This window comes from Malus domestica, chromosome 08 (assembly GCF_042453785.1).
Source record: "Malus domestica chromosome 08, GDT2T_hap1".
Lineage (NCBI taxonomy): Eukaryota > Viridiplantae > Streptophyta > Magnoliopsida > Rosales > Rosaceae > Malus > Malus domestica.
Window position 1 is genome coordinate 20,707,532 of NC_091668.1, and position 11,845 is coordinate 20,719,376.

Sequence of the window (11,845 nt, forward strand, 5' to 3'; positions counted from 1 at the left end):
TGTTTGTATTCATGATTTCTATATGCTATCATTGTGGTTATAGGATGTCTTTTATCTTTGTTAAACGAAAAAAACACTTTGTTGGTCTCCGGATGCGGATCAACAACTTATATAGAACTAATCTATCGTCACAGAGCGTTTTAATTCAAGAATACAATATCATGTGAAGAGAAACTTACATGTGACATTGTATTATTCAATCAGGATGTCATGGTGACGATGAAGCCATTCTACGTAAGTCATTCTCCGATATTATGGTATAGCTTATTGAGTCATTGAGTGCAATAGAAAATAACAAGTCTTTCTCATTTCTCTCGTCTTCCTCTTTACTTGCATGCCACAATCAACGTAGTAGAGTGACTCAATTATTTACGAGCATTCGTTGTTACACTCAAAGTATGTGTTCAATTCTCCCTAGCTAATGTTACTTGTAGAGAAAAGAAAACGAAAATTTAGAGAGTGAAAGTTCCATTCTTCCAGAGTTATGCGTATGGATGGTGCACATCCTAGCGACTTACAATTCAAGGTGGCATCTAAGCTTAGATTCAACCTTGTACAAACACTACCTTTCATGTACAAAATGGCATATACTCTCTCATCAATTGACTAAAACTATCACAATTAGTCAGTTTAACAGCCAACTAACATCCAATTACGACTTAATTCTATTTAACTCGGACAATCAAACTTTATAGGTTTGACTAAAAAAGGAAGTTTCTTTGAGGTTAGTCTACTTGTTTATTCCATTCAAAGGTCACACCTATAAGCATGGCAACCCAAACTCATCTTTTCCATTATTTTCCGCTTGACAAAAGATGAGTGGATGACCCAACATCAACATTTGTTAGGCTAAAAGTTTGACATTTATGAAAATTAAATTTAAGTCCAAAGAAAACGGGGAAATGCATTAATAAACATGTTCATCAACTTATTGATTAGGTGTAACGTCCCAAATCCGGGGCTAATGGAAAAAATAAATCCGGACTCGGTGTGCGAATAAAATAAAAATAAAAGTACTCAAACAATGGTGAAAATAAAATCCTTCTTGTACATATAATCCAAAGACATTACAAAAAAATGAAACCCTTAATTCCTCGTCTAACACAAAATCAGCTCGTCTAGTCTCTGTCTTGCCAAATAACTCATTTGTAGAATAAAAGGGTGAGGGGTGAGCAACAACCACAGTATATGTAGTACTTATACAAAATCATATATCACATAATTTCATATCGCATTATCCATTTACGACTTCATTATATCTTTCAACAAATATAATTCATCACATGACCAATAGTGACCTTTCTTCCCTAATGTACCCTTGTGCAGTTTGCATTTATGCCTCAGAATAATGCAATACTAAAGTTATCATGTTCCATGAACAATCCCAAACAATCGACTATCAAATATAATAACTCTAAATGAAACTTTCCAAAATAAACATGCTTGACATAAAAATAAATAGAGATTTGTAAATAGAGAAAACCTACGATAATTCATGATTTCATTTATCAAAAAATAAGAAGTTTTGAAAATAATAAATAAACCACACACCTCAATCGATAGCTAGAACCTCGGCAAGACAAGCCCAATAACAATCTCCACACATCAAACCATTTAACCCTAAACTCTCTTTCTTTCTTTCTTTCTTTCTTTTTCTCTCACTCTTTTTTTTTTGCCTCACATCAAACCCTCTAACCTCGGCAAGATAGCTATAAAAATTTCTATAGATAGCTAAAAACTTGACCATGCCACGTTAGGATTATAGCTAATAGCTTATTAGACACTTCTAGCAAACCCTATCAGAAGATAGGAATAAGGTAAACTTCCCGCATCCAACTAGGTATATATGTTGTCATAAGTTGCCAATGGATGCATGAAAATGGTATCACAAAATGACAAAATTGTAGACATCGAAACTTCGGTGAAATAAATGTTCACAAACACATTAAAGTTTCGACATGTCAAGGAATGCATGATATGCACCATGTGTCTCACAAATCGTACACATGGATGCAAGGTTCTAAAAAATGTTAGGCGCTAGTCAGGCGGTGGGCTAGGTCTTAACGCCTAGACGACTAGGGGGCCTAGGCGGCTATGACCTAGGCGGATTTAAGTAGATCTATTATATTTCGTGTAAATAAATGTCTGCTTATACTTAAAATATATAAATTTCATCATAAACTACAAAATAAAATGACATATATTATGAAGTATTGGAACATAATGAAAACATGGGGAATAAGGATATAATGTGTGTTCATTTAAGTATGCAACAAGTCTCTTACAATTTATTGAAAAAATAAAATGCAAAATGAAAATTATCTATTTTCTGTCTAAGTGAGTTGCGACCTAGGCGAGTGTCTAGGCTGGTTTGGGCGTGCTAGGCGGGTACCTCAGCAGGTATAGGCACTATTTCTTAATTTTCAAACGTCTAGACATTAATCGGGGTGTGCCTAAGCGGGGATTTTTAGAACAGTGCATGGATGTGACTCATCAAAGTCAGACAAGTTATCAAGAATGACACGTGTCAACACTTGACGGGAAATGAATTATTTGATTTTAATTTAATTAAATCAAATATTAATTGATGAAGTCAAATCACGAACTAGGCCTCAAATCAAGTCCTGGTTCTTTGTCAATTAATCAAGTCCTGGTTCTTCGTCAATTAATCAAGTCCATAATGAAGACCAAATCTATTCATAGGCAAAACTTGAAGAGTACGTAAATAGGAGGCTCCAAGACAAAGAAAGGGGCCAGAAAAATCATTCACACTCAGACGCTGAAGCTTTGAAATTTTGAAGCTCTCAAGCACTCAAACTCCCAAACACTCAAACACTCAAGAAGGTTAGGAAAATCTTCGTGTTCTTTATTAAACCCATGAAGAATCATCAAGCACTACTACCCGTGTCGGTTCTGCCATCGCTACAAGCCAAATCCTTGCCACAATCATTCATCTGAGATCAAGCCATTGCGATCCGAGGATCAACAACACACATCTACACATCTTCGGAGATCAAATCAAAGGAAACTTTATAAACAGAGGTTATCCTAACTTATTAATACAAAACAATTATTTTGTACACGTGTTCTTATTTCATTTGTCATAGGATTTTCGTGTTTACGGAAACATTTGTGACGATGCCTAAAGCTAATAGTAAAGGTGTTGAACATGTAAATTTATCCAAAAAGTCTATTTGCTAAACCACTTCAAGGTAATGTTGAATTCAGATCCTTTCCAAATCTCGCAGTTCGAAGCCAATTGACCGAGAAATCTAAACGGTTCAAGAGAGGGAGAGAGATAATCGGAACCTTAATTTGTGTGAGGTGGGCCAGTACAATGGGCTAATGGTTGTATGATTTAAAATGAGTGGTCCGAATTTCTTGATCCGTTGGCTTCAGACAACAAGATCGAAGATTCATTAATGTCCAATAAAACATCATTCTAATTGTTGAAGAAAGTGATGCGCGAGCTTCTAGAATTTCGTCCTTACAACATGTAGTGTAATAGGGCCATAGTTTCTTCGACCATACTTCTTACTGAATTGTGGCTGAACCATCTCAGAGCAAGTCCATGCCACTAAGGCAATAATTGCTCAGGTAGTTATTGTCTTAATGAATAGTAATTGTTTGAGTGCATATCCACTCCGTAAAATGTTGCTTAGGCAATTAATATTAAAAAATTAGTTTTTAAAAATTAATATTATTTTATTAATAAAAATATCTTTTTTTTTTCTAAACATTTTCCTCTCTCTCTCTCAACTGCCTACTAGGGAGAAGGAAATTTAAATTAAAAACCTACCGTCGCCAACCTCAGTCTTTGGCCTTGGGGTCAGCAGCATTCCTTCTTGATCCCTTCTCTTTCTTTTCCTATTTCTAGTAGGGTTGCTCTTTCACTTTATCGAGGACAACCTTTGTGGTTGTAGTTGTGGTCACTCGCTCTATCAGTTTTTTTTTTTTTTACTTTTTATTTTATTTTTTATTGTCTTAAACTTTTGTTATTTTTATTAAAATTTAAGCCATTTTCATTAAAGTTTAGACCATTTTCATTAAATAAAGTTATATGATAATTTTTTTTTTAAATAAATGTAGCCCAATCACTTTTTATTAAAGCTCCCAAATTTTTTAACTCGGGTGTCCGAAGATTAATTCTGAGTGTACAAAGAATTACTCCATTTGCAACTTCACTCTAAATTCACCAATTCCAGGCCCAACCCAAATTATTACCGGGCTTAATATTTTAAGCCCGCCTTTGAGGGGTTTCCTTAACGCATCTTCTCCTCCAGCCCCAATATTCTGGAGTACTCTAGACGCACAGCTGCTGGTAGTACGTGCAGGGTTTCGCCATTTCTACCAGGTAAACATTTCACCTCCTCTCTCTCTCTCTCTCCCTCGCTCTCTTACATTATTCCGTGAGTCCTTCTTCCGTTTTGATTCTTCTATCTTTCTTATCGATTTATTAAATCGCTAATTTTCAGTTTAAATTGTCAATAATTGTTGTTTTTCATCGCGTGAGAGTACGCTCGATCGGTTCTCAAAATTGCATTTCTGGCTCAGATTTTATATATTTTTGTTGGAAATTGATATAGATCCGTGGTTGTTTATTGTTTGATTAGGCCTAGTGTTACGAACTAAATCTGATTAGATTATCTTCTGTTTTTAAGAATTTGACTAATTAATTCGGAAATCTGTTTGTTGAATTTTTTGTTTTTAATTTTTTTCATAATTCGAACGAGTTTTGTTTGGTGGTTAAGGTGGTAAGAGGCAAGAGCTTGTTCTTACAATCGTGAGCATGAATGGAGGGATGCGGACTTGCGCAAAGTTGTTGAGGGCTTCCGAAGCAGCGCTATCGAAATCAGGTTATTTTGATGCCATTTGATTCTTATTTTGTTTGATGCCACTGCATATCATGTAATAGACAGGTGTGTGCGCAATGTGATAGACCGATAATATGTATTGCTGAATTACACCGAATCCTGGATGCAATTTTTGAGTGGCTAATAAGCGTAAAATTGAACGGTTTCAGCCCGGTCGTTTCAAACTTGATGAAAATTAGGAAATGCCTCTGGATTGCTGTGTTATTTACTTTCTTTCTCCTGTCAAGTGTAAGGGCTTATGACAAATGTTTCAATAGCCTATTAGGTGTAAATCACGGCTGTAACCTATTTGATCCTTGCCTCCACTTCTCACCTCATGCTACTTATAGTTATAGAGCTTTCACCTCCTTCATGCTTCTCCTTGTGCATGTTTCCCTCATTGCCTTCTAGAGAACCGGGTGAGCTTCCTCTGATGGCGCTCGTGTTCCCATGCGGGCATAGAGAAACCTCAAAAGTAATTCCTCTATTTTCTCGCTTGTAAGAAGGTAATCCCATTTTCTCTTCTTACTTGAAAGAGAGGTCTTATACATATCTTTATAACACCTTGGTTAGGAGGTTTTGTAAATTACTATTGGCCGTTCCAAATGGGTTCTTGCTTTGAGAAACTCAATTTCACCCGGCCAATAGTGATTATGGGGTAGCCTCAAGGTTTTACATGTTATCTCATGTTTAAATTCAGGGAACTACCCCAAATATTTATGTTTGCCACCAAGGACTACAGTACCAACCACTTCCATTTTACTGGAGTATAGTTTCTTAGGTACCTTCGCCCATGAGCGGTAGGTCTTGGGTTCGAGACTTGGGAGCAGCCTCTCCATAAATGGGGGTAAGGCTAGCCGACATTCACCTCTCCCAGACCCTGCGTAAAGTGGGAGCCTTGTGCACTGGGTACGACATTTTTATAGTTTCTTAGGTACCGGCTCACTTTTTGGCATGACATGGGAACCAGAGCTTTTTACAGTTTTTACTTTTAAATGGGAGGGGCATTAGGAGAAACTTCATAAGAGGGATCCTGTTCCACTGTTCATGGAGCGGGATACTCAATATGTTATCCATATTATTGGTATCATTGATATCATGTTGATATGGGATGTCAGTATGGATGTCAATATGGTGTTCATATGGGCCCAATATGGTGTCGATCCTCTTAAGAAGAGGCTCCTAGTTCTATATTTATGCCTGCACCGATAGACCTATTGGTAAAGACAATGGTGCCACCTTGTGTTGGGTGGTTAGAAGTGTAAAGGCATATGAATCTCTGCATGCTTTACATTCTAAAATGCTAGCTTATAAACAAAACTTAAAATAACCACCCCATTGGGACCACCATTGTCATTGCTGTTTTCTGGTGTTTTCGTGCATAGCCTTTGGAAATAAGTATCGAGTAATTTTACACAGTGACACTGTAGCATATCTCATCTGGCAATCCATCCATAGTGGAGAAAGATGGGATGTCTTCTAAGTTTATAACTTAGGCTGAGGTGTTGATTCGTTTGAGTTTGAGTGCTGGATCTTTTTTATTGTATGTACTAAGTAGAAATAGTGGCTATTGTGCTTTTTTCCAGGGACTAGAGGGTTCCACTCAACTGGAGTGAAAAGAATGGGTGGACACGGCCACGATGAACCAGCCTACATGCATGCCAAACACATGTATAACCTGGACCAGATGAAAAACCAGAAGTTGCAGGTGAGCCTTGGAGTGCTCGCCGCCTTCAGCATTGGCGTGGGTGTTCCGATTTGGGCTGTCAATTTCCAACAAAAGAAAACATCATCTGGTTGAGATGGACGTACGCAGCAATAAGAGACGCAGAACAGAGCGGTCCGTACGTTCTCTTGGATCCATTTGTCATTTACTTCTCTTGTTAAAAAGTACGTGGTGCATTTGTTTGTTAAATTTTATGTTAACACATGATCATGCACATAAGAATCAGATTTGAGCGTTAAAAAGTTTCCATTTTCCCTTATAGTTCAGCTGTCTCACCTCTTTTTTGAGCAATGAGCAGTTAGGTAGACAATAAATTGAAATCCTGAATTTTGAATACCAAATTATATGACCCGCCATTTGTGTATTTTTCATTTCCTTTCTAATAATCTTTTTACGTGCGTTTTATCTATGTTTTGTAAAAAAAAAAAAAAAAATGAAAGTAATTGTTACGAAAATTCAAAAATACTCATTATGCACTACGCAGTTGAGGACCACACATTGACCATTTTTGGGTGTTAATTTTAACTCGCTGCGTTTTTGAGTTCAAACCGATACGAAGTTGAGATTCTTTTGAATGCAGAAACGATACGAAGACATTTCAGTTTTGGGGCAAAGGCAATCCGAAGAAGGAGTTATCAACTCTCCTCTCTCTCTTTCATGGTCTTCTTACTTTTTGAAAGTTGGAGCATGCAATCATGCATTAGATAGAAGTTCTTGTTTTTGTAACAAAAGTTTGAATGGACCGAACTTATTAATCAACCGTGTTCCATTCGATTGGGTGTTTCTTCCAAGTGTTGGACAAGTTCTGTATGCTCACATTGACTCTAACAATGGTTTTTGTTTGCTTGAGATATCTTAGTTCTTTGGCGCCTGTCCTTGCAGTTGTTTTGTTGTTTGCAGGAGGGCTCATAGGAGCGAAAACAGGTTGCTGTTTACATTAGGTAGGTAGGTAGGTAGTGCATGATGACTATTTTGAGGTCACACTCACAAACAGCTATTTCCAGCTATTACTTGTATATTTCCCTCTATTTTCTTTTGGCAATTATCCTCAAAAATGATTTCATGGAGTTGAAATATAGCCGGGGTAAGTTTCTATTGATAATTATTTCCTTTAATTGAACTCAAGGCTTGAGGTGCAAGGGTGAACAAGCTACAAGCTCTTTTGATATAGAAGAAAAAGAAAAATACGAGAAAATTAAAACAAATAAAACTATTCAAACCACTGTCTTCGATTTAAATCATCGCCCTTCCCATTATAAAATACCGTTTGTAATATAAATTATGGCTATCAATTACCGTCGAAACATATATATATATTGTATTTCAAATTTTGCTGTCACGACTCACCATAATAATTTTATTAGAAGCAATAAGTAAAAATCAAATCAAATCAAATAAATAAAATTACTTAAGTTGATATTTCCGTTTCCATTTGCTTATTTTCGTGAAAATTGTGGTTACGCAATCGTTGTTTTTTGAGTTGATTGTTCTTATATTTTGAAGAAAAATTAATGAAAAATGTTTGAAAATTTTGAGTTTTAACAATAACGACAAAATAAAGAGTAAAGTGAATACTATCAGAATTAACTTTTTAGTGTAAAAATATGGTTTTTCGTTAAAGTGAACAATATATAGAGTTTTTCGTTAAAGGTCCCAAATTTTGACCCGCAGCCATTGGTGGTCAGATCAGGTGCAAATCTTTGTGGAATCCGGATCCTCTTTGTAAGGATTCTGAGATTCGTCAAAAAAATTTTAAAATTTTTTAATTTAAAATTAAAAACAAATACTACGATATACGATAAACGAACGCAATTCACAATATTCAAGAGTCCTGTACGATCTTTGCGATTAGTTATACTTGGCACCACAGGGTTGGTACCGAGAAATTGGTAGTTAATAAAAAATTAATTTACAAAAATAATAAATTAAAGGCGGTGAGTTTGCCCTACGAGTACCTTCTCGCACCCCGCACGCCGCATATAAGTTCCCTCTTCTTTCTCCATTTCCCTCACGCATCAGACGCGAAGGCATCGCTCCATACCCTCTCTTTCTCTCTCTAGGTTTCTTTCATCTCTTTCTCTCTTCGCTTTCCATCCAAGGTATAATCTCTCCCGATAATCTCTGTGCTCTTTGATTTTCGATTTTCGATTTCGTGAACTAGTGTATCTGTGATTATTGTTTTTGATTGCGTGAGAGTTTGCGTTGTTCGATCCGAGCTGAAGTTTTTACGTTTCTGGATCGATTTGTGTTTGTATTTGAAATCGGTACAGTTCTCTGGATTCTAGGGTTTATTTTTTGTATTAATTTGTTTAATCTGGATAGGATTTATGATTGATTTATTCCGTGTTGCTTGGATTTGGACTTTTCTTTCACTTTTTGATATGTTTAATTGTTATTGACCTATACCTGAAATTTCAAGCTCACAGGAATTGTTACGATATATGTATATTTGTATGTATATGTTTGGTATATTATGTAAGCAACTTATTATGTTAGGTTGTTACAATATGTTCGATTCTCTTGATAGGGTGGTCGTATTGCGTGTTTATACATGCTGCCAAAGCTGTGTCAATCGATACATAATTCCTTGCCATTTATGGTTTTTGAAGTGCTTAGTTACAAAAGGTTAATATGTTTAAATACGTGTTTATATTGTAGACTTTGTCCAGAATTGTTTGGGATCACTACTTTGCTTGATTATTTGGAATTAGAAATCTGCTTGGGCTTTTTGGATTGCGATTTTGTTGTAGCAGCATAGGCTGAACATAAACGTGTAGTTTTACTTTCAAATCTGGTTATCTCATAACAATATAATCACCACGCTTACTTTTTGGGGCTGGAAAGCTAATAATTGCTGGGACATAGTTATAGGGATGCAGTACTTGCCAGGCTCATAGTTATAGGGACTGTTCTGGAATTGTTCCAAGGAACTTGGCTGGGTGAATGATTCTTTTGTGAGGTCTGCTATTTTTCTTTTTCGTGCTGCTGGTAGAAGAAAAGGATGAGTTGGAGTATGAATAATTTTGTTTTGATCTGTTTTCTTGATTTCATATTTTTATCTTACTCTAAACTAGTTCTAAACAGCTATATTATTTGCTTGTAGGAAATTGGCAGTTCAGTCTGCTGTATCTGCAATTCGCCAAAGTGGAGTGTGTGACGTCTAGAACTTATTTTATGTCTGAACGGGCCACTCTCTGTTTGTCGTCAATTGGATTACTCGGTGAATATAGCCCTACATCTAGAAAAAAGTGCAGAGCTGCTTCCGTTGAAGTTGAATGCAAACAGCTTGGTTTATCAGAGGGGAATCACGCACATTTTCTTGGTTGCCAATTTATGCAACCGTGTGGTAAAGGAGTATTTCGGGTTTCAAGAGGCAACACCCTTCTGATATAATCTATCATCTCTCACACCATGGCTCTACAAAACATCGGTGCTTCAAACCGTGATGATGCCTTCTACAGGTATAAGATGCCAAGGATGATCACTAAGATTGAAGGCAGAGGAAATGGCATCAAGACTAATGTGGTTAACATGGTTGATATTGCAAAGGCCTTGGCTAGACCTGCTTCCTACACTACAAAGTATTTTGGCTGTGAGCTTGGAGCCCAATCAAAATTTGATGAGAAGACTGGAACTTCCCACGTGAATGGTGCTCATGACACTGCTAAGCTTGCTGGACTTCTTGAGAACTTCATCAAGAAATATGTGCAGTGCTATGGTTGCGGGAACCCAGAAACCGAAATTATTATAACCAAGACGCAGATGCTAAATCTGAAATGTGCTGCATGTGGGTTTGTGTCTGATGTTGATATGAGGGACAAGCTCACAACTTTTATCCTTAAGAATCCTCCAGAACAGAAGAAGGCGGTTAAAGGAAAGAAAGGCTTGAGGAGGGCCGACAAAGAACAACTTAAGGAAGGGGAGGCCGCTGACGAGGAGCAAAAGAAGCTTAAGAAGGAGGCAGCAAAGAAGAAAGGAACTTCGGGTTCGAGAGCATCAAGCAAGAAGAAAAGCAATGGTTCTGATGAGGATCGCTCCCCTGCTCACAGCCAGGGAGATGAGAACGACCAAGCTGCTGAGGAGGATGGGGATGATGATGTCCAGTGGCAGACGGACACTTCTGTCGAGGCTGCTAAGAAGCGAATCCAGGAGCAGTTGAGTGCTGTTACTGCTGATATGGTGATGCTTTCTACCATTGAAGAGAAAAAGTCACCAAAGCAGTCTCCTGATCGTGAAGTGAAGAAGCCTGAGACAAAGAGCCATCAGAACGGTGCTGATTGTTATACCCACGAAAGACTTGTTAATGAGATCAAACAATCCTTGCAAAAGGGGACGTCTGCAGCTCAGCTTAAATCCTTTTTGGGCACTCTTTCTGGCACACCCCAAGAAGTTATGGATGCCCTACTCGAGGCTCTCTTTGAAGGTGTGGGAAAGGGGTTCTCTAAGGAGGTTTCTAAGAAGAAAAACTACCTGGCTGCAGCAACCCGGATGGAGGGATCTCAGACAGTTCTATTGCAAGCTATCGAGTCTTTCAGTGGGAAGTCTAACCCTGATGCTGCAAAGGAAGTGGCTCTTGTTCTAAAACTGTTGTACGATGTTGACATTCTGGAGGAGGAATACATTATGAAGTGGTACCAACGGGGCATAGCTGGGAAGAACAAGAGCTCCCCGATTTGGAAGAATGCCAAGCCGTTCATCGGGTGGCTCCAGAGCGCCGAGTCTGAAACGGAGGAAGAGTGATGGGTATTTCTCTGTCGTTGATTTACTTGTCGTCCTGTTTTTTCCTTGTTTGCTTATGCTTTGAGTGTGTTGAAATAATGGCCTGTTGGGGCCTTTCCTGTTGTTAGTGTTCACCCTCTGGGCTCCGCTGTTGTTGTCTTTGATTTTATCGGTTTCGAGTGCAATGTCATTTGGTGGTCGTGTCTGTTTTACCAACTATTATTGTGTTCAGTGACATTGGTTTTCTTATGCATTTGCCTTAATTATGTCTTGTCTTGTTGCCCTTTTTGGTTATGAATTCATTGTCTTAAATCGGTTTCGAACCACGTACACTGCTGCTGTCAATGATGCGACGTTATGTGAAGAGATCGTGTTTAGAGAAATGTTGTATTGACGTTACAAAGCACACATGGTAATTCGTGCTTTCATCTATGGCTTTGTTTCGTGTTTATGATTGGATGAGTATTCTTTTCTGATTCTCTTTGTGAGGATCTAGAGAATCAATCAATTATGTTTGTTCATTCAGTTTTTGTTCGGTGCTATTTGT

The 11,845-nt window shown here is 37.6% G+C and overlaps 2 protein-coding genes across 2 annotated transcripts; both read left to right on the forward strand.

Moving 5' to 3' along the window:
• The first annotated feature begins 3,138 nt into the window (after positions 1-3,138).
• LOC103441618 (uncharacterized) lies at positions 3,139-6,943 on the forward strand. Its single transcript, XM_017334041.3, has 4 exons — positions 3,139-3,171; positions 4,142-4,409; positions 4,752-4,856; positions 6,440-6,943. The coding sequence occupies exons 1-4, from the start codon at positions 3,139-3,141 to the stop codon at positions 6,652-6,654; spliced, it is 621 nt and encodes a 206-aa protein (XP_017189530.2). The 3' UTR covers positions 6,655-6,943.
• A 1,558-nt stretch (positions 6,944-8,501) lies between these two features.
• LOC103441616 (probable eukaryotic translation initiation factor 5-1) lies at positions 8,502-11,564 on the forward strand. The gene is made up of 2 exons (XM_008380298.4): positions 8,502-8,678; positions 9,683-11,564. Exon 2 carries the CDS (start codon positions 9,991-9,993, stop codon positions 11,317-11,319), a length of 1,329 nt encoding a protein of 442 aa, XP_008378520.1. The 5' UTR covers positions 8,502-8,678; positions 9,683-9,990; the 3' UTR covers positions 11,320-11,564.
• Positions 11,565-11,845: the final 281 nt, after the last annotated feature.